Source organism: Calliphora vicina, chromosome 5 (assembly GCF_958450345.1).
Source record: "Calliphora vicina chromosome 5, idCalVici1.1, whole genome shotgun sequence".
In the NCBI taxonomy this organism is placed as follows: domain Eukaryota; kingdom Metazoa; phylum Arthropoda; class Insecta; order Diptera; family Calliphoridae; genus Calliphora; species Calliphora vicina.
Window position 1 is genome coordinate 69655996 of NC_088784.1, and position 23586 is coordinate 69679581.

A 23586-nucleotide genomic window follows, 5' to 3' on the forward strand; every position below is an offset into this window, starting at 1 on the left:
ATTCTCTTAGGAATTTTTGGTACCGTTATTTTTGTAATTGTCAATACTAAAAATAATGGGTATTTTTAAGAAGTTTCTTTCTTTCCTTTATGCGCTTTCGTAAATATTTTAAGAAAAGTTAAAATATAATTTGTGCAAAATAATAGACTTATTTTAAAGGATTATAGTTTTTGTTTTAATTTACCCTATAATTTGGATCAATTTTCTGAAAATAATTAAATGTAAGGTAAATGAAATATTATTGTTGAAAAAATATTATAAAATAATATTAATTTTATGAAAAGATGGGTCGTAATGTACATTGCACTCCTGAGGAAAGGCGAATAGTGAAAAAATTACGTGACCAAGGAAAAACACTTGATTTTATTGCGGAATTGCTTGGAAGATCTCACCATTTCGTCAGAAACGCGATCAAGTGGAAGCCATCAAAAGAAACACGTGGTAGACCTCGCAAAACAACCGCTACCACGGATTCACGGATAGCTATTCTGGTGAAGAAGGAGCCATTTCTATCTTCAAAAGCCGTTTCTGAAGAAATAGGTAACATAATTAGTGCTTCAACAGTCCGAAGACGACTTTTAGAGAAAGGTTTGCCAAGTAGAATCGCCAGAAAGGTACCATTTTTAAGCTCAAAAAACAAAGCAGCTCGAAAAAAATTTGCCACAAAATTTAAAAATAGTGTAGTTGATGATTTTAAGAACATTTTATGGAGCGACGAGACAAAAATTAACTTGTTCGGATCAGATAGTCGCAGAAATGTTAGAAGACCAAACGGAAAGGAACTAGATGATCGTTATACAAAAAAGACTGTAAAACACGGCGGAGGAAGTATAATGGTGTGGGGTGCATTTTCTTGGCATGGTGTTGGCCCTCTTTATCAGATAACAGAAATAATGAACAAAGAAATGTACCGTGATATTTTGAAGGATATTATGCTACCTTATGCGGAGAACAATATGCCACCAGAATGGACTTTCCAACAGGACAATGATCCTAAGCACTCCTCAAAATTAGTTAAATCTTGGCTGAGTGCTAACAATGTATCTGTTTTAGAATGGCCTTCACAGTCACCGGATCTCAATCCTATTGAGAACCTTTGGGTTGAACTGAAGAGAGGCCTAGATGGGAAGACATTTCGGAATAAAAATCAACTTTGGGAAGAGGTTAAAAAGAAATGGGAGGCAATTTCCATAGAAAAATGTCAAAAATTGATAGAATCAATGCCCAGAAGTGTTCAGTGCGTTTTAAACAACAATGGCGGTCATTCAGGTTATTGAATTAACTTGGCGTATTATTATAATATTCAATATTAGTAGAAAATTTAATTTGTTTTAGTCTTTAATAAAAAAAAAAATATTTGTTTAAGAAATATTGAATAAGTCTATTATTTTGAATCATAGGAAAATGATTTTTTTTAATTTTTTATTTAAATAAAGTCATAAAAAAACAAAAACATTTGTTGTTGGTGTATCTTTTAGTACAGTTCTTAAATAAATAAAAAATTAATTTAAATATCATTCATAATGGAAAATATTTACCAAATAAGAATAAGTCTATTATTTTGCACAGCACTGTATATAAATTAAACATTTATGACCGATAAAGTCCAATTTCGAGAAGACATTTGTATGGCGGCTAGGTGAAATAATGGACCGATTTCAGCCAGTTTCAATAGGCTTGAACCTTTGGCAGAAAAAATAATATGTACCAAATCTGATCGAAATATCTTCAAAATTGCGACCTGTACTTTGCGCACAAGGTTTACATGGACAGACAACCAGCCAGACGTACGGACAAACGGACATCGTCTAATCGACTCAGAAAGTGATTCTTAGTCGATCGGTATACTTTAAGGTGGGTGTTAGACCAATATTTTTGGGCGTTACACACATCTGCACAAACGCATAATACCCTCCCCACTATGGTGGTGTAGGGTATAAAAAGGGCCCATTTTGAAAAAAAATTGCTAACAGTTATCTCGTCCCTATAAAAAGTTATACGCATCCAATGTTGGAACAAGTAAAAAGCGACGTATTTTTATGATTTTTCCCAAAAAAAAACCCACATATTTTATCTTTTGTTGAAAAAAATTTGTTACATGATTTTGCATTAAGTCCTCTTTCCAGATCATATAAAAGATTTTATAAAAGAAAAAAATATAGGAAATTAGTTTGGCTATATATATAGTTGAGTGGTCTGAATTAGCTGTTGACCAAAAACTGAACACCTTTTTTTGAGGGTCCATTGATTTTCTGAATCTTGGTCGCCAAAATCGCCAAACTGAATATAGGGTTTCACTACCCTTTGGTAGTAAAGTCAAACCTATATTGCCATGACCGTATGTTTTTTGCTCTGTTGTACTGTGTAATTAAAAAAAATTAAAAAATAGTAGGAAGTATTCTAAATAGTTGCCAATATTAGTTGCGGAAGTTAATCCTTGTACGCATTGCTGGACAATTTAATTCATTATTATTTATGACCGATTCAAATAAAAGATTTTGTTTTTTTTTGTGTAACTATTTTTTATATAACATTTATTTCAACCATGAATTTTAACAAAGAAAAAGTCTCAATGACTTCGCTTATTGTTCCTTGGAGGGGTGAGCCTTGATGTATTCAATAGCCTTGAGGATGTGTTCTGGGATTGGTGGGGGAGTGGGCAACAAAGGGTTGGCAGCATCAACATGGTAACCGTTTTCATCAGCGGTGTATTGCAAAGAAACTTGTTCGCCTTCGGGGGAGGTGTAAGAGTATTGGCCCTTGACTTCCCAGACATCTTCAGCCTTCAATTGACCTTGTTGTTCAGCCTTAATGCTGTTGTCGAATTCATAAGCGTATTTGAAGTTGTCTACATTGACTTCAGCATCGCTGCGGATTACGTTGGCTTCTTCGTTGGCGACGACAGCGGCAAAAAGGCAAGCAAGGACAATCTATAAAGAAAAAATGTAAAATTATTAATTTTGATCGAGGAAATTAAGAAAAAACGGAAGTTTGTTTTGTTTTATTTTATTTAGTTTTTATTTTTGAACTTACGAAAAGTTTCATGGTGATTTAGTGTGGTTTGTTAAAGTTTTCAAATAAAACTGTTGTCGTTTCAATAATTCACTGTCGATTTTATAGTCAGTTTTTACTTTTTTGACAATTTGATAAAAATTTGGATTTGTTTTGTTTCTGATTTCATTCAACTCGTTTTGCCAAAATTGTTTTTTTTTTTTTTTTGTTAATATAACTACTATACCTAAGTTTGATTATAAGGGACAACAAAAAATCTAACAAAAATACAAAATTTAAAACTCTATATTCAAAAAATCTAGTTTTGAACCAACAAAACATGTTCAAAACACGGGCGCTCATTAATTATTTATGTAAATTTATTTAAATGATTATAATATATATGCCAAAAAATACACAACAGTCAACAATAGAAGACAATAAATTTCATAAAACCATATAAAAATTCAAATAAAAAAAATATTCTTTGGCCGTAGAAAAAAAAAACATCTGTGCATCATGATCATTTATGGCCAAGACGTTTTTCAAACGTTTAATATTTCTGTTTGCTGTTGTGTTTGTGTTTTTTGTTATTGCTTTGTTATCAGTAGCCGTTTGTGATATTTTAATTATTTTTTAAATATGTGGAATTTGAATATTCTTTAAAATACATTTAATTATTTGTTAGCACATAATTTAGAACAAGTTTATGCACATCTAATTCCAAAGAATTGATTTCGTTATTATTGATTTATAAAAGTTTTGTTTCTCATTAACTTTTTCTTTATTTTCTTTCGAAATCATTGAATGGCTTTATAATTGATTTTAATTGATGGTATATTTTTAATAGATCATGTTTTGTCTCTAGTCTGTGGTTTTTATGTCATTTTTATTACCCTTTTTTAGATTATTTGAATTTGATAGTTAATTTTGAATAAATATAAATGATCTTCTTAAAGATTAAGATATTTCAGCTTAATTAAGGATTCAATATAATAAACAATTAACTAACAATTAGGGTATCTATTCTATTCCAACAATTTCAAACGGACTACTTAAATAACAAAAAAATTTTAATATTAATTCTATATCGAATGATCAATAGAGTGGAAGTTTCAATTTCAATATGAAATTTCTGTTCGAATTCTGTTCGAATTTTTGTACATTAGTTTCGCAAAAAAAATTTGCAGAAATTTAAACTGTCAAAAAAATATTTTAAAATAATGTTTTCATCATGTAAACACAATTTTCCCTTTTTAAAAATCCTTTCCGCACATTATATATTGGGGGTGTGACTTAAAAATGCGAGAAATTTTTAAATTATATTTTGTTTTGTAATATTTGTACAATATAAATTTATTCGGGATAAGATTTGACGTGGGCGTATACGTGGAGTATTCGAGTTTAAGTTATTGAAATGTGACCTATAAATGTTCCAGGAGAGGCCTATGGGGGCTCAAAGTAGGGTACCTTTGACATGTAAAATTTTTAAACACATGCCATTTTTTGTTTACCATCCGATTTCAAAGATTTTTATATTTTTGCTTGCGTGTGATATTTATCTCTTATAATTTCCGAGTTATATGCATTTAAAAATTTAAATTTTGCCATACCTTGGACTGCTTTTTTAAGAATATAGGCCGTACATTTGGACCGAATGGACTCGAATTTCCATACAAAAGATTTCAATTACGGATCCAAAATTAACGATTTTCAATTTAAAAATTAAAAAATAGTAGTTTTTCTGTTTTTTTTGGGCGAAAAGATGATAACTATTTTTTATTAAAAAACAAGTAAGAGAGCTATAATCGGCTGTGCCGAATCTTATATACCCATCACCAAATTATACTTCAAAATACAAATTTTAAATACTTTTAAGTAAACAAAATTTATTTTTTTTCCAAAGTTGTTTTTTTAATTTTTTGGAAAATTTTTTTTTCGAATTGTTTTTTTTTTAAATTAAAAAATGTAATTTTTTTTTTTTAAGTTTTAAACTTTTTTTTAAAAATTTTAATTTTTTTTTTGGTGAAAAAAAAATTCGGGTTAAAAAATATTTTTCCGATTACTATGGTCTTATATACGTCGTTGCAAAGGTCTTTGAAATATCTATCATTATATATCCATATTGTCTATATTAATGACTTAGTAATCCAGATATAGGTCAAAAATAGGTAAAAAATCGAGGTTGTCCTGGTTTTTTTTCTCATACAGTGTGCGAAATTAAAATAGTCGCATTTAATATTTCGATGTATTATTAAATACGAAAGAACTTTATTTAATTGTTTTGCCAGATGAATAACATAATTCAATCTTAAATTAATATATATATATGCTTAAATTTTAAAAATAACGATAAATTAAAATATTATAGGAAAACAAAGTAAAATGTATGCGAAATTTAAAATAGACGCAATTAAAAAAATATAAAAAATATTAATTTCATTTAGACTAAAAAATAAATTAATAATTGATTAATATTTAGTAATTCCTCCTCTACTTTGTATAACACTAAATATACGACTGGGCATTGATTCCACTAGATTTTTTAATATTCTGTGCTCAATATTTAGCCAGGCCTGGAGAATTGCCGTTTTAAGCTCACGCACTGTGTGGTATTGCTTCCCGTTGCAGTAAACTTCTCTCGACATGATTCCCCAAAGATTTTCTATCGGATTCAAGTCCGGGCTTCTAGCTGGCCAGTCTGGAATTGGGATTGAAGCCGATGAAAAGAACGCTTTTGAGAACGCAAGATAGCGTTATCTTGCTGAAATGTCATGTTTTTATCCAAACTATCTTCTAGATAATTTAATAAAACATCTTCCAACATTTCTACATAGGTTTCGGAATTCATTTTAGTAGAAATGAAACACTGCTGAATCTTCCCGTAGTACCTGAAAACGCCCAATACCATTACGGTACCTCCGATAAAGTTTCTGCTCATTCTTGGTGCGTTCGGTTTTTGCAAATCATGCCAATAATGACTGTGTCCATCCGGGCCATCCAAATTGAATTTTTTTTCGTCGGAAAAAATAATATTTTTCCATTCCTCTGTCCATGACATGGTATATTTGGCAAATTCCAATCTTCGAGATTTATGAGAACATGATAACGGTGGGATTTTGGCTGATTTTTTCCATTTAATGTTAGAATCAGTTGATAAAATTTGTTGAACTCGACGTTTTCCTACAGGTAAGCTAAATTTCACTACAATTTGGGAGGCATAAAGCTTATTTTTAGTGGCCTCCTGTTTAAGTTGACCTATTTGGCGTTTGGTTAGCTTTGTGTTTCTCTTATTTCTTTTAGCTAAAGTTTTATTTTTTGTATTTTTTTGCAAACACGTACGAACAAGATGCTCCGATCTTCCAATTCTTCTACCTATTTCTCTTTTCGAATAGCCTTCTTCATTTAAAACTCTTATTAAAGATCGCTGCTCTTGTGTAACGTGTTTTCCTCTACCCATTGCGTCTCAGAATTCTCGATATGGACTGATACTGATACTCAATGATGCAAACACGAAAAAGCACATGGGTTTTTACTAAATATCTGAATTTTGTAACGGTAAATATTAAGTAAAAGTAATTGTGCCTATTTAAATTTCGCTCTTTATTTTTTATTTTTTTGAGTAAAAGTCCCATTATTATTTTATCGAGGGAAAATTACAACAACAATGTATATAAAAAAATTTCCTGGTTACCAACTACTAAGTATTGGGAAATATTAGTAAATTGGAAACAAGTAAAAACCAACTACTTAAAAATATTCTTAAATCTGTTATTGCGACTATTAAAATTTCGTCCACTGTATCGCAGCCATTTGTGGACCGATTTTGCTGATTTTAAATTGGAAACTTCTCGAAAGCATGTCTGACATAATTATTGTAGATTTGGATCCCGAAGATATCTGGCGTCTTTAGAAAATTGATTTCAACAGACAGACGGACATGGCTTTATCGACTCTGCTATATATAAGGATCCAGAATATATATACTTTAAACGGAATGACAAACTTATATATACCCTTCTCACGAAGGTGAAGGGTATAAAAACATTCTTTAAGAACATATAACGATTTTATGTTTTTCTCTGAGGTATCTTTACGAAGAACAATTTGGTATAAAAAACATGTCGTATTTTTGAATATGCTGCCCCTACGTCCTTCGGAATTTGACCTATATATTTATCAAAATTTCAAATTTGGGTCACATGTAGGGTTCCTAATTTCCCGGACTTTTTTTCTTTCCTGGTAGGAAATTAAAAAATCGTTTCATTCCCGGGAATTCCCGGAAATTTTTTAAAACTAAATTAAACCAGAAACATTTTTTTGAATAAACGGACTAATACCAGGGTCTTAAAAAAAGTATAAAATAACTGTATTTGTTTGTTGGTCCAGCCTTAATAAGGGTTTCTGATTTAATAGTGACATTTGATAGGTATTTAATTAAAAATGTTAGCCCTTTGTTAGCCACTTTTTAGCCCTTTTTTAGCTTTTTTTTCTGAGTATTTAGCCCTTTTGTTCAGCATGAATTGGCAACACTGATAGTATTACTTCTTTGCTAACTGACTATCTGTTGGTAAAACCGAAAAAATCTATGGTTATAATAGAATAATTCAATTAGCAAAAAATTAGGTCATCGCAACGCTGAATATAGTAACATTTAGAAGAAAACTTATAAAGAAATTCCCTACAAACTAGGAACCCTAGTCACATGAAATATACACACTATGGGCAAAATTGTAAAAAAATTAAATTTTTGGGATTTTCGCTCCAATTTTTAGGAATTGCGGGATTCCCTTTGACAAATTTAAAAAAACGTTGAAGATTTCATTAAGTTTTGTTTATAAATAAAGGTTTTTTTACATATTACATATTTATTGAGTTTCTAGAACAAAACTTTGTATCAAAATTTTAATAGGATTGCATATGTTACGAACAATTTGATCCACATTTATTCCGAATGAACAAATTTTTGATGAATTACAAAATTTTTAGAATTTTATTTGCAAAAATATGGGGCTAAAAATGTTAAAATGCTATTAGGGGATTGTTTTATCTTTTTTGAATTAAACCAAAAGTTGTTGAAAGATTTTAATCATTTAGGGATTATTTTGTTTGGAACTTTGTTTTCTATGCTTGTAGAATAAATTTTGTATGCCTCTTTAAAAACAAAAATTTCGAAATTTTGGCCCTAATTTTGTAAATCACGTCACCAAAGTGATATTTATATGGAAAGCAAAAACAAAATTTCAAAAATTTTAAAAAATAGTTTTTGTTTTATATACAAAATTTTCAAATTATGAAAGGCAAATCAACGTTTTGGTGCGTTTGTTCTGTTAAGAATTTGTATATAAAACAAAAACAAATTATTAAAATTTTTGAAATTTTGTTTTTGCTTTCCATATAAATATCACTTTGTGAAGTGATTAACAAAATTAGGGCCTTTGTTTAAAAATAATTTAGTTTTGCCCAAAAAAATGTATATTTCTTAAAAGACTGCGCAGATTAAACAAATTGTCTGTCTTTCTTAAAGATGATTTTAATGCGGACTATCGTTTTTTTTTTTAGTTTATTGAATATGCTAAAGTTACGTTTTGAGTTACACGAATATATGCTGTGCAACCGCTCCCATTTTCGAAATAACGGTTAGAACGCTAGACAGAAAAAAGTGTCAAATTCGAGCATAGGTTTATTAAAGCTGTTTGTACGACTTTCAAGTTTTTCTAAGATAAACAAATAAAGATTTTTTAAGTAAATTAAAAGGATAAATCTGTTACAATTAAAGGCTTTTTAATACATAATAACATAAATATGTCGGTATAGAAGAAAGATTTTTCTTGAAACAGGAAAAGCTTTGTTAATTCGGAAATTTGGAAAATGTTTATTTGTCCTTATTTTTATTTTAAGTAGTAACTTAAACAGATGAAAAAACTTTTTAAAAGTTTTAGAAAGCTTTTTCAACATAATAATTATATAAACGTAAATAAAGCTTTTATGTTATAACCTAGATAAATTTGTGTAGTATTGCAAATACTAAAAGCTTTATAATACAAACATAAATATTTACAAATATAAGATCGATTTTTCTTTAAGTGTTTCTATAAAGCTTTTTTAAATTTAGAAATATGGACCCTAGTATATAAGATTTAAAATAAGGAAGAACTTAAGTAGAAGGAAGTTCTTTTCTTAATACTTAAAGTTATTAGAACTTTTTATATGACTTAAAAGCTTTTCGAACAAAGAAATATTTTAAAAACGTAATGCTATTTGGTGCATATGCAAGACCGCAGCTTTGAAAGTTGTTCAATATAAATATTTAGAAATATAAGAAAGTTATATCTGCAAGTTAAATTCACAAATTTATAAGCATGTTTTCTTTTAATACAAAAATTAAGTTCTTGTAAATTCTGTCACTCTGTTTACAATCTTAAAAGCTTTACAATAAACCAGTTGTTTGACGTAAATAAAAATTCACAATTATTCGAACAGGATTTATATATATTTCTTCACTCGCTTGATTACTTTTATCAAATTATCAAATAATTTATTCATAAATATGAATAAAAATTGTATGTGTTTTTAATAAACAGAACTCCCATAATAATGTATTCAAAGGTCAGTGGTATCATCACTGGAAATATTTTTATTCTTCTATTTAAAAAAAATAGTTTGTTGCTTGTATTTTTCTCACATGTTGTATAACAAAGTAAGACACACAAACAAGAAGAGGCCGACGGACATTTGGTAAACATGAATAACGACAACTATTAAATGTCTGACAAATTGATGTCCGATATTCTACACGCTAAAAGATGATGATGATGATGTTGAAATCAAAATATTTTTATGAGTTTCCATAAAACGGCATTATACAGACAGACATTCTTGGACAGAATTATGAATAAGTTGACTTTAATCGAAAATACTTATTTTTTTGGTGGTGGAAACTATGCAATAATGTTTAGTCTTAAAACCAAAAAAAATTTAATTATTTAAATTAGAAATAATAATAAAAGAAGTAATATATTTTATATGCCTGTTTGCATACTACAAAAAAATCTGTTATTGAAAGGAGTGTTAAACTAAACATAATATTTGTAACTCTTATTACAATTTAATATGACTTTACGAACAAAAAAGGGAACACACATATAATAATAAAACTAATAAACATAGCCCAAAGAAGCAATCTGAAATATATAAGTATATTAGAGTGACAATCAGTTGTATGGAAAAAAAATTGTTGTTCGAATTTTGAAGGATGCCGGCCGATTTCGGGACTCGCATCGTGGTCAAAAGACAGAAAATGTAAAATTTTACTATTTATATGAAATAATTTTGTGAAACTCCTTAACATTCTGCATTCTTTTATAGAAATATGTAGATTTATTTATATTAATGAAAATTACAGTAAAAAAAATCTTTTAGACGTTAACCCTATATCTCCTTTGGGTCAAAACGACCCACAAACTGTATTATCGCTAAAATTCCGTTTTTTGTAAAAATTTTGCTACTACATAATTACTTTTGCAATTGAATGCAAAATAATCGAAATGTGTACGAAATTGTTGTTGAGATATAAATGATAAAAATTGGTTAAAAAATGTTAAAGTTATTAAAAGTTTCAAATTTCCAATTTAAAATTTTTGTTAAACAATTTTCAGAATTTGTTGATCGATCGTCACATAGGGATTTATTGAGATTGTAAAAGGCAATAAAAATATGAAAAAAATTATGTCAATACCTCCTCCATTTTTTCCGTACTGGCGATTTAAATTTTAAATTTTCGGAAAAAAATATTTTTTTGGAAATATTTTGGCGAATGATGCCAATTCTTTACTGTTACATTTTGGTCCATAAGTCTGGTTCTAATTGCGCGATTTTGCTCATTTCAAATTTCTGGCCAACAAAGCATATTTTGAAAAAATTGTATCCCCCTAAGTCCATTTCTCGAGGCCCTAAAGTGCATACAGCAAACGGGAGGACATAACTAAATCGTCTTTGAATTTTATAATGATGTAGAATTAGAATATATTTACTTTTTGTTTCTACGACAAAATCAATATACCCCCTATTTATTTTGTGGTGGGTATAAAATCTACATTCAGGATTTACGGATAAATTTATAAATATAGCAAACTTTGAGTCTAAAAAATCCAAAATCTTATAAAATTTGTTAATATTTTTTTCTTAATCTTAAACAAATTATTACAGTTGTATATTTCACATGACCAATTCCAGAGTATGAGTAATATTGATTAATCATATTAAGTACACGCAAAAAGAAAAATTTATATATATTTGAATAAACGTGTGATTCTGAGTCGATCTGAGAAGATGGGTGTTAGACTAATATTTTTGGGCGTTACTAACATCTGCACAAACGCATAATACCCTCCCCACTATGGTGATGTAGGGTATAAAAATCACGATATGGTGCGGGCCGATCGGAGATTGAAAGTGCGAGAGATTGCGGAAGCCATAGGGATCTCACATGGCTCAGTGGTTTCAATTTTGAATGATCGCTTGGGTATGAGAAAGCTTTCCGCAAGATTATTGTCGCGTTTGCTCACAATCGAGTGCACAAAAGAGTATACACATGTGCAGTTTCTATGGGACAAATAGATGAACTAGGCTACGAAATGCTCCATGGAAATTATTCTCAGGATTTTGCCCCCAGAGACTATTTATTGTTTCCCAACCTGAAGAAATGTACCTTCAACGATGAAATCATCTCACAAAAAATATCTATTATGATGACCTCAACAAATCTTATTTTTTGGATGGGATAAACAAATTTGAAGAAATGTGGAACAAAGTGCATAGAGCTCAAAGGAGACCTTGTTGAAAAATAAAATAAGTTTTTATCCAAAATTCTGTGTTTCATTCGAAAAGGCACGGAGTTTTTTAACCACCATCGTATGTCCGACATCGCACAGTTGGGGTAATGAAACAAAATTGGAAATAATTCTTCTAAACACATAAACCGGTGCGCTTCACCGGTAAGCTAGTGTCGGTAGATTAGGTTACGTGGGTTGCTCGCAAATTAGCAAGCTCACTCGGAGGCCTTGTGGCCCATTGTGGTACGCTTAGAAATAATATTTCCTTATGCTGAATTTTCATACATAAAGTGAGAAGAGTTTCCCTCCCTAATTTCGTTGACTATGTAATTCCTGTGGTCCCTGGATGACTCGTTGGTTGCGCACTCATAAGATAGTTCATTTCCCCGGATGCCATCATGTCCTGGAAGCCATATCAACTCGAAGTGATGTTGTGTCAGTTGTGCCAGTGATTTGATACAATTTAGAAGACATTTCGACCTAATCACGTTGGAGTTAAGAGCCTTGATTGATGCAAGGCTGTCCAAGTAGATATGTATAGTCGATTTTTCAAGATTCAGTTCCCGGATTCTTCTCGCGGATGTATCGATGGCATAAATCTCTGCCTGGAAAACCGTGCAGGTATCGGGTAATCGAAGAGACATCAAAAGCTCCAGTTCATCTTCTCAGAGCTAAAAGAATACAATCTTTAAAAAGTACCAAACACTTGTGTGTTCATTTTTGAAATAGATGCAGATGCATTTCAACTATTCATTGTATATTAGTTTAGAAGATATAAGGTTACCAATTTTACCCTCCTAAACTTTCAAGTTTCCACAAAAAATTTCTTCTTAGTGGATCAGCAGAGGGAAACGTATAGTCCAAATTTAATATCTCTACCTCTTGGTGTTTGGTCTGAGCAATATTGAATCAGTCAGTCACACAGTAACATTTAGATGTAGTCGGTGTAGTGTAAAAATAAAAGCAACCATATGATAAATTAATAAGAAATTAAAAAAAAGAAGTTTTATAATAAAGAATTCTTACAAATCAATTGATTTATGAATGTACTCGTACATATGTACGTATAAATGTTGAAATCAAACACATAAACCAGTCATTTACAACAAGAATACATTCAAACATACTAATTCGTACTTACAATATCACTTGAGGTGAATTTCAACTACACCCACATTTGTTTTGTCATCATCATCCTCATAGAATTTACACGGCAGAGTTAACAAAAAAATAAAAGAAATACACGAAAAAAATGAAGATGAAGTCAGCCTGGCTGTCCGACTGACAGTCTCGATTTGAGTTGCATTAACTGTTTCTTTGAATTAAACTTTTGTTAGCGGTTGCGATGGCGCGCGAATAGGTAAAGTTCAAGAGAATCTCAGTATTTATTACCAACATTATTTGGTGGCTTCCATCATATTTCACATACATAAATACAAAATACATAGTACATACATACTACTTGTGTGTGGTGGTCGGGTATTTGTAAATTTTACAAATGCAAAAAATTAAAGAAAAAAAAAAACAAAAAAAATAGAAGCACTATACTTTACTCAGAAATATTTGCAATTAGTGGCAGATGCAGATACTTTTGTTGCATTTTAGTATAAATATTCCTGATCAATAGTCACAACTTCATAGTCTTTAAAAACACATTAAACCAGTGTTACCTTTAGTCGCTTCTATCGCTGGTGAACGAACGTACGGGATTCCTTTAGTTTTTCTACTCAAATAAAATTAAGGATATTTAATGTTTATAATGAAAAAGTTTGTAAGTGTATGTTGGTTAAAAAAAAAATATTTATACAAAGGTCCTTTAGTGAACTATTAAGGATGAAGTTACCTTTAAATCTAACTATACAAAATGTTAAAAACTTTCATAAAAGTGTTGCCAGGATTATTTAAAAATTGTTTAAAAAAGAGTTTCGTTACTAACGAAAGTGAAATTCAACAAATATTCACTTCCTTCAGAAAACATAAAATTATTAAGTTTTCAATCCACTATCACAAAGTAAAAGTAAAGTTACAAAAAAATTCAAATGTTTGCAATTTTAATTTGAACGTTGATTGCACTTAGCCCAAATTATAATTGCGCATATAGTCAGTGGCAGTGTCAGTTTTCGGAAACAGCTGATATTTTAGAATGCTCAGATCATAATCATAGTTATTACTAAATTCACTACCACAGTGTCCATGAGGGAATTTCAAATAAAGTGGAAATAAAGTTGTAATTTCTAAACGGATAGTACCATTTTAATAAAACTATGGATAGAGAAGAGGTACATGGGAGTTTAAGTTTTTAATTTAGACCCTTTCGAATATCGAGGGGCGGGTATATGCAACATTTTCTCAATTTTATGATTTCGATTCGATCTGAATCTAATAGTTGAGGTCTAAAACCTATAAATTCGCATTTTAAAATTAAAATTTCTTTATATCGTAAACCATTGCACAGTGGGGCAGAATCAACATTTTTTGGAAATAAATCTGACAAAAGTACTCGGAAATTATAAGAGATCAATAGCACACGAAGGCATGTTAATTTTAAGACCTAGCCGAGCGCATTCCAAAATTTGAGCGCCGCCCCTGGAGTATTTGAATTTTAATAACATAAACTCGTACACTCCTTGGCTACGCCCACATCAAGTTTTATCCAGATCGGACCAGCCCTTAAGAAATGACAGATTTATTTCCAACAAATTTTGATTCTGCTCCACTGTAAATTTGACACATCATGGCTGAGGTATCTATCACTGAGTTTATTTTCTTTAAAGTTGGTCACATTGGGTCGATTTACAACAAAAAAACATCACCAAAAGTTTAACTAAGGGTCTTTCATTAAGTGATTCATACACAATGAAAACAGAAAAAACTGAAATTCTTCCTTATCAACTGACTTTTTGTTCATAGCTCCGCAAATATTTTTGTGTACAACCGAATCATTCGATTGGCTACAAATTTGGTTGCTACTACGAATATGTTTTCTCTGTGTATATTTAAATGTTTAATTCATTTGAAAGACCTATCAAGATCGTGCAAATGTCCCCCACGGCTTCACTGGGTAGCACGCATCTGAAATGTAAAATTTTCCATAACTTTAGTGCATAAATCAGTCTGAATTTGACCGATAGCATGGTTGTGGCATATTAGCATAGACTTGTGACTTAAGAAAACCCCATAAGAAAAAGTTTATCGGGATCATTTCGCACGATCTCGGTGATCAGATCACATCACCCAAACTTGGAAGATGTCATGAGCAGTGTGGAATGTGAATGTTGATAAAACAATATTATTATTGGCACGTGTTGTTGAACGCTATATGCGTCCATGGTGATTTGACAAAACAAACTGAATAAATGACAACCAATTCGACAGATGTAGCTTCAACAATATGGCCGCTATCAACTGTCATAGATCGGAAGTCCCTTTTGGAACACCCTTTATTATCCAAATGAAAATATTTACAAAAACTTCATTACATTTTGGCGCATTTTTTTAATTTGACCTGGGGACCAGAGTTTCACTAAACACACACAAACCAGCTTCCAAGTAGGAACTCACCAAAAAAATTTGTTTTCTGAAAAATGATTTGTATGATGAGTTCCCATTTGGAAGCAGGTTTGTGATAATAGGCTTTGTCTTCTGGTTCATAGTTGATCGTTTATTCCTTACGTAATTAAAAAAAAAAGTTTTTCCTTAAGGGCTTCATACAGAATTTGCATTTTTTTACTCAGTTATTTCAATACTCTAAAGTGGATAAGATATCACACGATAAATAAAGACACAATAGACACTTTTATTAAAAACTTAATTTTTGGAATATTCTTTCCATATTTTGGAATGTTCGGTAACTAAATATGGAATACGGCAAAGTTATCAAAACTTTGATTTTAAGATATATTTAACTTGTATTGGCAATAAAATTAAACATTAAAACCGTGAAATTTATTATTGTATGAGTATGCGTTCTCAGCGATTTCGCCACCCAGAAGTTAAATAAGTAGTCAATGTATCCCTTATAGACAGTAATTTTTACTAATGTCCGACTTAAATTTATATTTATGTGCTCTTTGTCGTGCAGTGAAAAGTCAGTTGGTTGCTATATACATCACTTTAGTCGTTTATATTTTACTGCACTTTAAAGTGTACTTATTTTACCCACCAGAATTAATCTATTGGATAGTTGTCTGAGTAAGATTTGTTTATAAGTAATCGGTTATTGAACTGTGAGATGATATATATTTTTAACTAACTATTTGTCAATGTCAATGAGCCTCCGTACATGCTAAAACAACTAGCTATGTAGCTGATCAAGTAACAATAAGGTAACTGACTCCATGTAACTGGTATGTGAATCCAATGCATTGACTACTTTGGACCAGCAAAGGCAAAAGGGTCAATTGACCCCCTGCCTAGGACTTTCACGCGTTAAAATAACTAGTTACGTGGCTAGTTATGTAACTAGATGTCACCCTAAATGATGGGTAAAATCAGTAATATTCATATTGAAATATAAAATACATTTACTGATATCTAAACATTTTAAACATATTGCCAATTTTAATAGTTGGAGTCAATTTTGTTGTTAACAAATTAACAACTTATTATATCAAGCTCTAAGATTGTCTGGGATTCTTAATTTTTACGTTGTTTAACATTTTATAGTTTAAAAAATCAAAAAAAAAACAAGTAAGAAAGTATGGTCGGTCAAGCCCGACCATATAATACCCTACACCAAGTAAATGAGTAAAAATATTTTTCTTTTAAAATTTCAATAATTTATATTTTTGAGTGATTTTCGGATGTGGGCCTTATATGGGAGCTATGACCAATTATGGACCGATCACCATAAAATTAGGTCGTGTGATTTATGTCTATATTAAAGTTAACTATGTTGAATTTTGTGTGTATACCAACATTTTTAAGCGATTTATTATGGGAGCTATGACAAATTATGGACCGATCGTAACAAAATTTGGTGATATGAATTTTGTGCATATAAAACTTATTTGGAGTGAAATTTGTGTAGATACATAGATAAATTAAACGTTTATGACCGATAAAGTCCAATTTTGAGGGGACATTTGTATGGGGGCTAGGTGAAATAATGGACCGATTTCAGCCAGTTTCAATAGGCTTGGTCCTTGGGCCGAAAAAGTAATATGTACCAAATTTGATCGAAATATCTTCAAAATTGCGACCTGTACTCTGCGCACAAGGTTTACATGGACAGCCAGCCAGCCAACCAGACGGACGGACGGACATCGTTTAATCGACTCAGAAAGTGATTCTAAGTCGATCGGTATACTTTAAGGTGGGTGTTAGACTAATATTTTTGGGCGTTACAAACATCTGCACAAACGCATAATACCCTCCCCACTATGGTGGTGTAGGGTATAAAAATGAGTAATGTCTAAATTACTATTGATTGGATTGTCAGTTTTAAGCAGTGTTTCTGGCAGTGAACAGCTTATAATTTTTACTGTCACTGCCTCTGAAAACACGTAATTGCAATTTAGGTAACACGAATTTGAATTTGAAAGTTGCTTTTATGTCAAATAATACAATATACAACCAATATTTTGGGTTTTCTTAAAAAAAAAGTAGTTTTTCAATTTAATTGTAAGGAAATTCTATTATTAACAGGTTCAGACGTTACAGTTACGTTACATTTTATCACTATAACTGGGTGTGAATTGCAGCATTCGTGATCGAATAAGATCTCGTATCGAAAAATAATTTCGCTAACGAAATTATAATAAAATGTACTAAATTCTTGCTCGATATCGAATGCCATAATCTCATACAAGAAAATTACATCAATTTTACTCGATATCGAATGCGGTAATTCGGGCCCTGCTCTAGATACCTTACAACAAAACGATCAGCAGTTCTATTCCGTTAAAGATATCTTACATTACGGTCGGCTAACCATTCCTTAATGGAAATATATTTATAATCTGTATTAATGAAAGGTTTACATATTACAAATTTAGAACATTTTGATGTTTAGGGAACAACAATTTTTAAACTGAGACTCTTAAAATCAATACAGTAGTTTTGACTTACCTGCCTTTCGCTTAAGAGCATTTTGCTTGTAAGTGCACAAAACTTGTGCTTTGTATATTTATTTACCAAACTCCATATAAATTCGTTAATTTAAGCGCATTGTTCATACCTCCATATTTAAGATAAGTGCATAATACTTTTGGAAGCTATAACTGGTTTTCATGAACAAAATTTCATTTAGCTGCCTAATACAAAATTAAATCAAAACAAAATAAAAAAAATACGATTTTGAAAAAATGAGAAGTTTGCAACTTTTTAATAATTTGAAACGTAGCTAAAATAACAAATTTGTCATTATGTTTAGATGGAAAAATCACAAAGCTTCATGTAAATTATTTGCCGTTAGCTGCTTTTTTGGGCAGTAAACTTAAATGCACTTACCAGCATCAATGAGCACGTATGTAAGTGTTACTGCATTTTTATCTTACCTGCACAAAACATCGTGCAATGTTGGTTGTGCAGGTAAGTCAAAATTACTGTATGAGGAAAAGGTCTTAGAAATGGTGTACATGAACCATAATATTTCTCGTAACTCTATATTCTATATTTTTTCCTGATTTTTATAATACAAATCAAAAATTAACAATTATTTCTGATTTGTATGTTATTTGTTGCAAACATAGAGAAATATACATACATAAGACGGAAACCCTCCTGTCAAAGACCTAACTCAGTTGTCAAAAACCTAAGTGGTTAGAACTTATTATTAAATTAGTGCGATAACAAAAACAACATTCGTATGTGTGATTTTTTTGTTTAAGTTTTTTCGAGTCTCTGCTCTATGTTTGTTGTGTTGTGGAGGAGTTTCGGTCGCTGCTTTTTCCTAATAAAACAACAAATATTCTCATTTTAATTACAGATTTACTTAACAATTGCTGTAATATTGGGTGCTGCCTCCGCTCGTCCTCAGGGCGATCCCATACCAATTCTAAGGCAGGAACAAGAAGTCAATTTTGATGGATCCTATAAATATTCATATGAAACTGGAAATGGTATAACGGCTGAAGAAGAGGGTTACCTTAAAAATCCAGGATCCGATGCAGAAGCTCAGGTATTTAATACAAATCAAGATTAACATAAATAAGAAGCGTTTTCCACGAACAAAACAAAAAAAAAATAACACTACTAAATATTCCATTTACATACTTTATTGTCTTCATGCCAACAATTTACATTTTAGTGAATGAATTTTTGGTTAAACAAAAGTTTAACCAATAACTACGGCATGCACAATCAAAATTGAAGATGACATTTAACAACAATAAAGAAAATGTACTTTGCAAATTAGCCAAAAGCTAATTTTCATGCTAAAGATCGATTACAGTTTAAAGTTGTCATGCTTAAGCCTCATTACAATGTAAAAGCATTTGTTAACAAATACTTGTATGTTAAAAGATGGTTTGGCTGTAATGCTATTTTTAACCTTTTGTGATGCGTGACTTGAATTTAAATCAATATGGATTTGAATTTGTTTTAGGCTCTTTAAGAAACTACATATGGAATTAAATTGATCGGTAGAAATTAATCATAGATTCTAAGACAATATAGCAATGTCCATCAGTCTGCCCGTCTGTCTGTTGAAAACACGACAGGGCCCAAAAACAATGAACAAAATAAGGTTTGATTTCACCTAACTCCTTATAAATGTTCCCCAGGAATACTGTTTCAACATAATAAGCAAGCTGGCTAAATTTTCCACAAAGAGCTCTTTGTTGATAAGGTTTGTTTGGTATTGAAAATGGGATATCGGTCCATGATTTCACCTAAGTCCTTATAAATGTTCCCCAGAAATACTGTTTGAGCAAAATGAGCAAGCTGGCTAAATTTTCCATAGAAACTCATTGTTGATAAGGTTTGTTTGCTATTGAAAATGGGAAATATCGGTCCATGATTTCACCTAACTCCTTACAAATGTTCCCCAGAAATACTGTTTGAGCAAAATGAGCAAGCTGGCTAAATTTTCCACAAAAACTCTTTGTTGATAAGGTTTTTTTGTTATTGAAAATGGCAATATAGGTCCATGATTTCACCTAACTCCTTACAAATGTTCCCCAAGAATATTGTTTGAGCAAAATGAGCAAGCTGGCTTAATTTTCCACAAAAACTCTTTGTTGATAGAGTTTGTTTGGTATTGAAAATGGGAAATATCGGTCCATGATTTAACCTAACTCCTTATAAATGTTCCCCAGAAATACTGTTTGAGCAAAATGAGCAAGCTGGCTAAATTTTCGATAGAAACTCTTTGTTGATAAGGTTTGTTTGGTATTGAAAATGGGTAATATCGGTCCATGATTTCACCTAACTCCCTACAAATGTTCCCCAGAAATATTGTTTGAGCAGTAGTAAATAAGTAACATAAATAATTTACATATTTGCCCAATACACATTCGGTGTCGTAGCGTTGTAAGTTGTTTGTCATAAAAAGATTTTGAAATAACTAAGTTTTTTGAAACAAAATATTAAGAAAAAAAATTACGACATACAACGATACGACACCGATTGTGAATTCGACATTTATTTCAGAATCTATGTTTCACCAAGTTTTCCTTTCACATAAACCACCACCTCTAATCTTCATCAAAAAATATCTTGTTTTAATGAATCCTGTCTTTTCTTTCTCTTTTATTTAATATATATAGTTCGCTGGCGGCTTCTTTTCATACACCTCACCTGAAGGCATACCCATACGCATCACTTATGCTGCCGATGAAAATGGTTTCGTTCCACAAGGCGATCATTTGCCCACACCACCTCCAATTCCACCAGCAATTCAAAAGGCTTTAGATTACTTGGCCACCGCACCACCACCAAGAGATCAGCCCTCATCGCCCAATAACTTTAGAAGAGGTTAAATATTTGTCTGCGGCTGCTTCTATGTTTTTACTGTCATGTGTCTCCAATATTTTATTTGTACTATTTTGTAAATACGATTAGATTTCTTAATCGTTTGATAATTTGCAACCCTTTTTATGTTGTGAAAAGTCTGTATGCTGTCATAATGTCTCTGTCAACTTAAATCTTTTTTTTTATAGAATTAAGTTTTTCTTTTGTGTTAAAAATTTATTAAATATTTAGTCTAATGTATGTTATAAATATATTTCTATACATTATGTACGTATGCACTTTTGTATATAGTTGTGAATAAAGTTTAAATAACTTTAAAAAAATATTTTTGTTATTTTATTAATATTTTTCGGGCAGTATCAAAATATTTTTTAGGAATAAATCGGTGGAATATAATAGACTTTTCCGTTTGGTGCGAAATTGGAATAACAGGGTAGTACAAACAATAAGATAGTGTAATATTATTTATAGAAATTAATTTGGAGGGTACAAAAACTAGTCCAAAATTTATATTTTTGGATAATCTGAAATATCAAATATATCAAATATCACATAAGCCGGTAACAACCGGTTTTAAGGTTTCTAGGACCAATCAAGAGGTACTGACTAATATATACTAGGATCGCCTGATGGCCGAAATTCGACCAAACGCTTTTTACCACTTTTATGGAAAGAATTTTTAAATATTTTTTTTAACGACGCCATCCTCAGCAGCAGATGAAAATACATTAGGGTCAGCTATTTTCATTTCAGAAAATTTTAAAAACCTTCATTTTGTTGTGCTGTGTTATTAGTATCATTAAATATGATATTATGATCAAATATAGTGGCAATTCCATTGTCATACATAATCATAACATGTTCTGATGTAATCATATTATGATCCAATCAATCTTAATATGGCCGAGATAATAATTCAATCATATTTATGATCCAAAGCAATCATATTTCCATTAAAAGTTTTTTTGTCAGATATAAACGTGCTAGAAATTAAAATTTTGTTGGTATCAAGTTGTAAATGTCAGAATGTTTTTATATTTTATATATAGTTAAATATCTATAATTAAACCGTTTCTGTTAAGTCAGTATGTGTTTGAATTCAAAATTTACATTTGATATGTTAATAACATTTTGTACGTTTTATATAAAAAAATGTAATTCAACTCAAAAACACCTCAGCTCTAACCATGTGAAATTTTGTAATAATATCTCCAATAGTTCCCGAGATACCGAATTATTTCCAAAAAAAAAAGTTTCTAAACCACTGTGCATAGTGTTAAGGGTATAATGCGTTTGTGCAGATGTTTGTAACGCCCAAAAATATTTGTCTAACACCCACCTTAAAGTATACCGATCGACTTATAGGGTGGTCAGACCGCATGTATTGCTTGTGTATTGGGACATGTTTTCGATACATATGGAATTCCATGTATATGTCAAAATTCTCGTTATACATACGATTCATAATTTCCACGTTCAAACGTACATATGTAATTGCATGTGACATAACCTCTATTAGTTTATATGTTTGTTGTTTTTAACAATATATTTATTTAAACATTTTTAAATCACAATAAATATATTTAATGCAATGAAATTTATTTTATTATGATTTTTCTTTACTCTTTTTTGTTTTGCTTTTTTTTTATTTTGCACTCACACAGTGTTGTATTTCAAAATACAACACTGTTATACACACGAAAATAGAACATGCTCTAATTGCCACAAAAGTCACGAGTAATACATATGTATTTTACATACACAAAGTTTCATATGGATCACACGGTATCTATGTTTACATATGGAAAAATGTCCCAGTACATGGCACAAAACACAAGCAATACATGCCGTCTGACCCCCCTATTAGAATCACTTTCTGAGTCGATTAAACGATGTCCATCCGTCCGTCTGGTCGGCTGGCTGGCTGTCCATGTAAACCTTGTGCGCAGAGTACAGGTCGCAATTTTGAAGATATTTCGATGAAATTTGGTAAATATTATTTTTTCGGCTCAAGGACCAAGCCTATTGAAACTGGCTGAAATCCGTCCTTTATTTCACCTATCCCCCATACAAATGTTCTCCCGAAATTGGACTTTATCAGTCATAAATGTTTAATTTATATATGTATCTCCACAAATTCCGCTACAAATAAGTTTTATATACACAAAATTCATGTAACCAATTTTTGTTACGATCGGTCTATAATTAGTCATAGCTCCCATATAGACCCGCTTCCGAAAATCACTTTAACGTGCATAAATCGCTTAAAAATGTTGGTATACACACAAAATTCAACATAGTTAACTTTAATAATTGGTCATAGCCCCCATATAAGGCCCACTTCCGAAAATCACTCAAAAATATAAATTATTGAAATTTTAAAAGAAAAATGTTTTTGCTCTTTTACTTAGTGTAGGGTATTATATGGTCGGGCTTGACCGATCATACTTTCTTACTTGTTTGAAATCAAGATAACTGATCCTTACGTATTTTTGTCCAGTGATTACGAATATAACTTTAGTTTTGTGGGAGAGTAGACAAATATCATCCGCATAATCCAAAATGAGAGGTCTGCATCCTCGTACATAGCTCTGATGATCCGAATTATTTTCTAGAGACTTCTTTCCTACACAATGTTTTTCATATGGCAGTCTGTTGGTATTTCTTGAAGTCTATGAACAGTAGACGGGAGTACGACATTCTATTGATTGTTCTATTATAATGCGTAGAGTATAGGCTTGATCGAAGCAGCTTCTATTGGCCCAAAACCTGCCTCTTCATCTCGCAGATTGTTCTTTATTTTATTTTGAAGCCTTCCTTCTAATATGAATTGTATACGGTATTAAGC

At 30.9% G+C, this 23586-nt stretch overlaps 2 protein-coding genes across 2 annotated transcripts; one reads left to right on the forward strand and one right to left on the reverse strand.

Moving 5' to 3' along the window:
* Window positions 1–2496: 2496 nt before the first annotated feature.
* Window positions 2497–3126, reverse strand: Cpr47Eg (Cuticular protein 47Eg). The gene is made up of 2 exons (XM_065513194.1): window positions 3034–3126; window positions 2497–2930 (listed from the first exon to the last, which is right to left on the reverse strand). The coding sequence occupies exons 1-2, from the start codon at window positions 3043–3045 to the stop codon at window positions 2583–2585; spliced, it is 360 nt and encodes a 119-aa protein (XP_065369266.1). The 5' UTR covers window positions 3046–3126; the 3' UTR covers window positions 2497–2582.
* Window positions 3127–18341: 15215 nt separating this feature from the next.
* Cpr49Aa (Cuticular protein 49Aa) lies at window positions 18342–21061 on the forward strand. The gene is made up of 3 exons (XM_065512857.1): window positions 18342–18356; window positions 18754–18945; window positions 20534–21061. Exons 1-3 carry the CDS (start codon window positions 18342–18344, stop codon window positions 20744–20746), a joined length of 420 nt encoding a protein of 139 aa, XP_065368929.1. The 3' UTR covers window positions 20747–21061.
* Window positions 21062–23586: the final 2525 nt, after the last annotated feature.

What these genes read in the sequence shown, in the direction of transcription:
- Cpr49Aa (XM_065512857.1), top strand. An exon ending in GATCCGATGCAGAAGCTCAG is followed by an intron (nt 18,946 to 20,533) that starts GTATTTAATACA and finishes TAATATATATAG; the next exon opens with TTCGCTGGCGGCTTCTTTTC.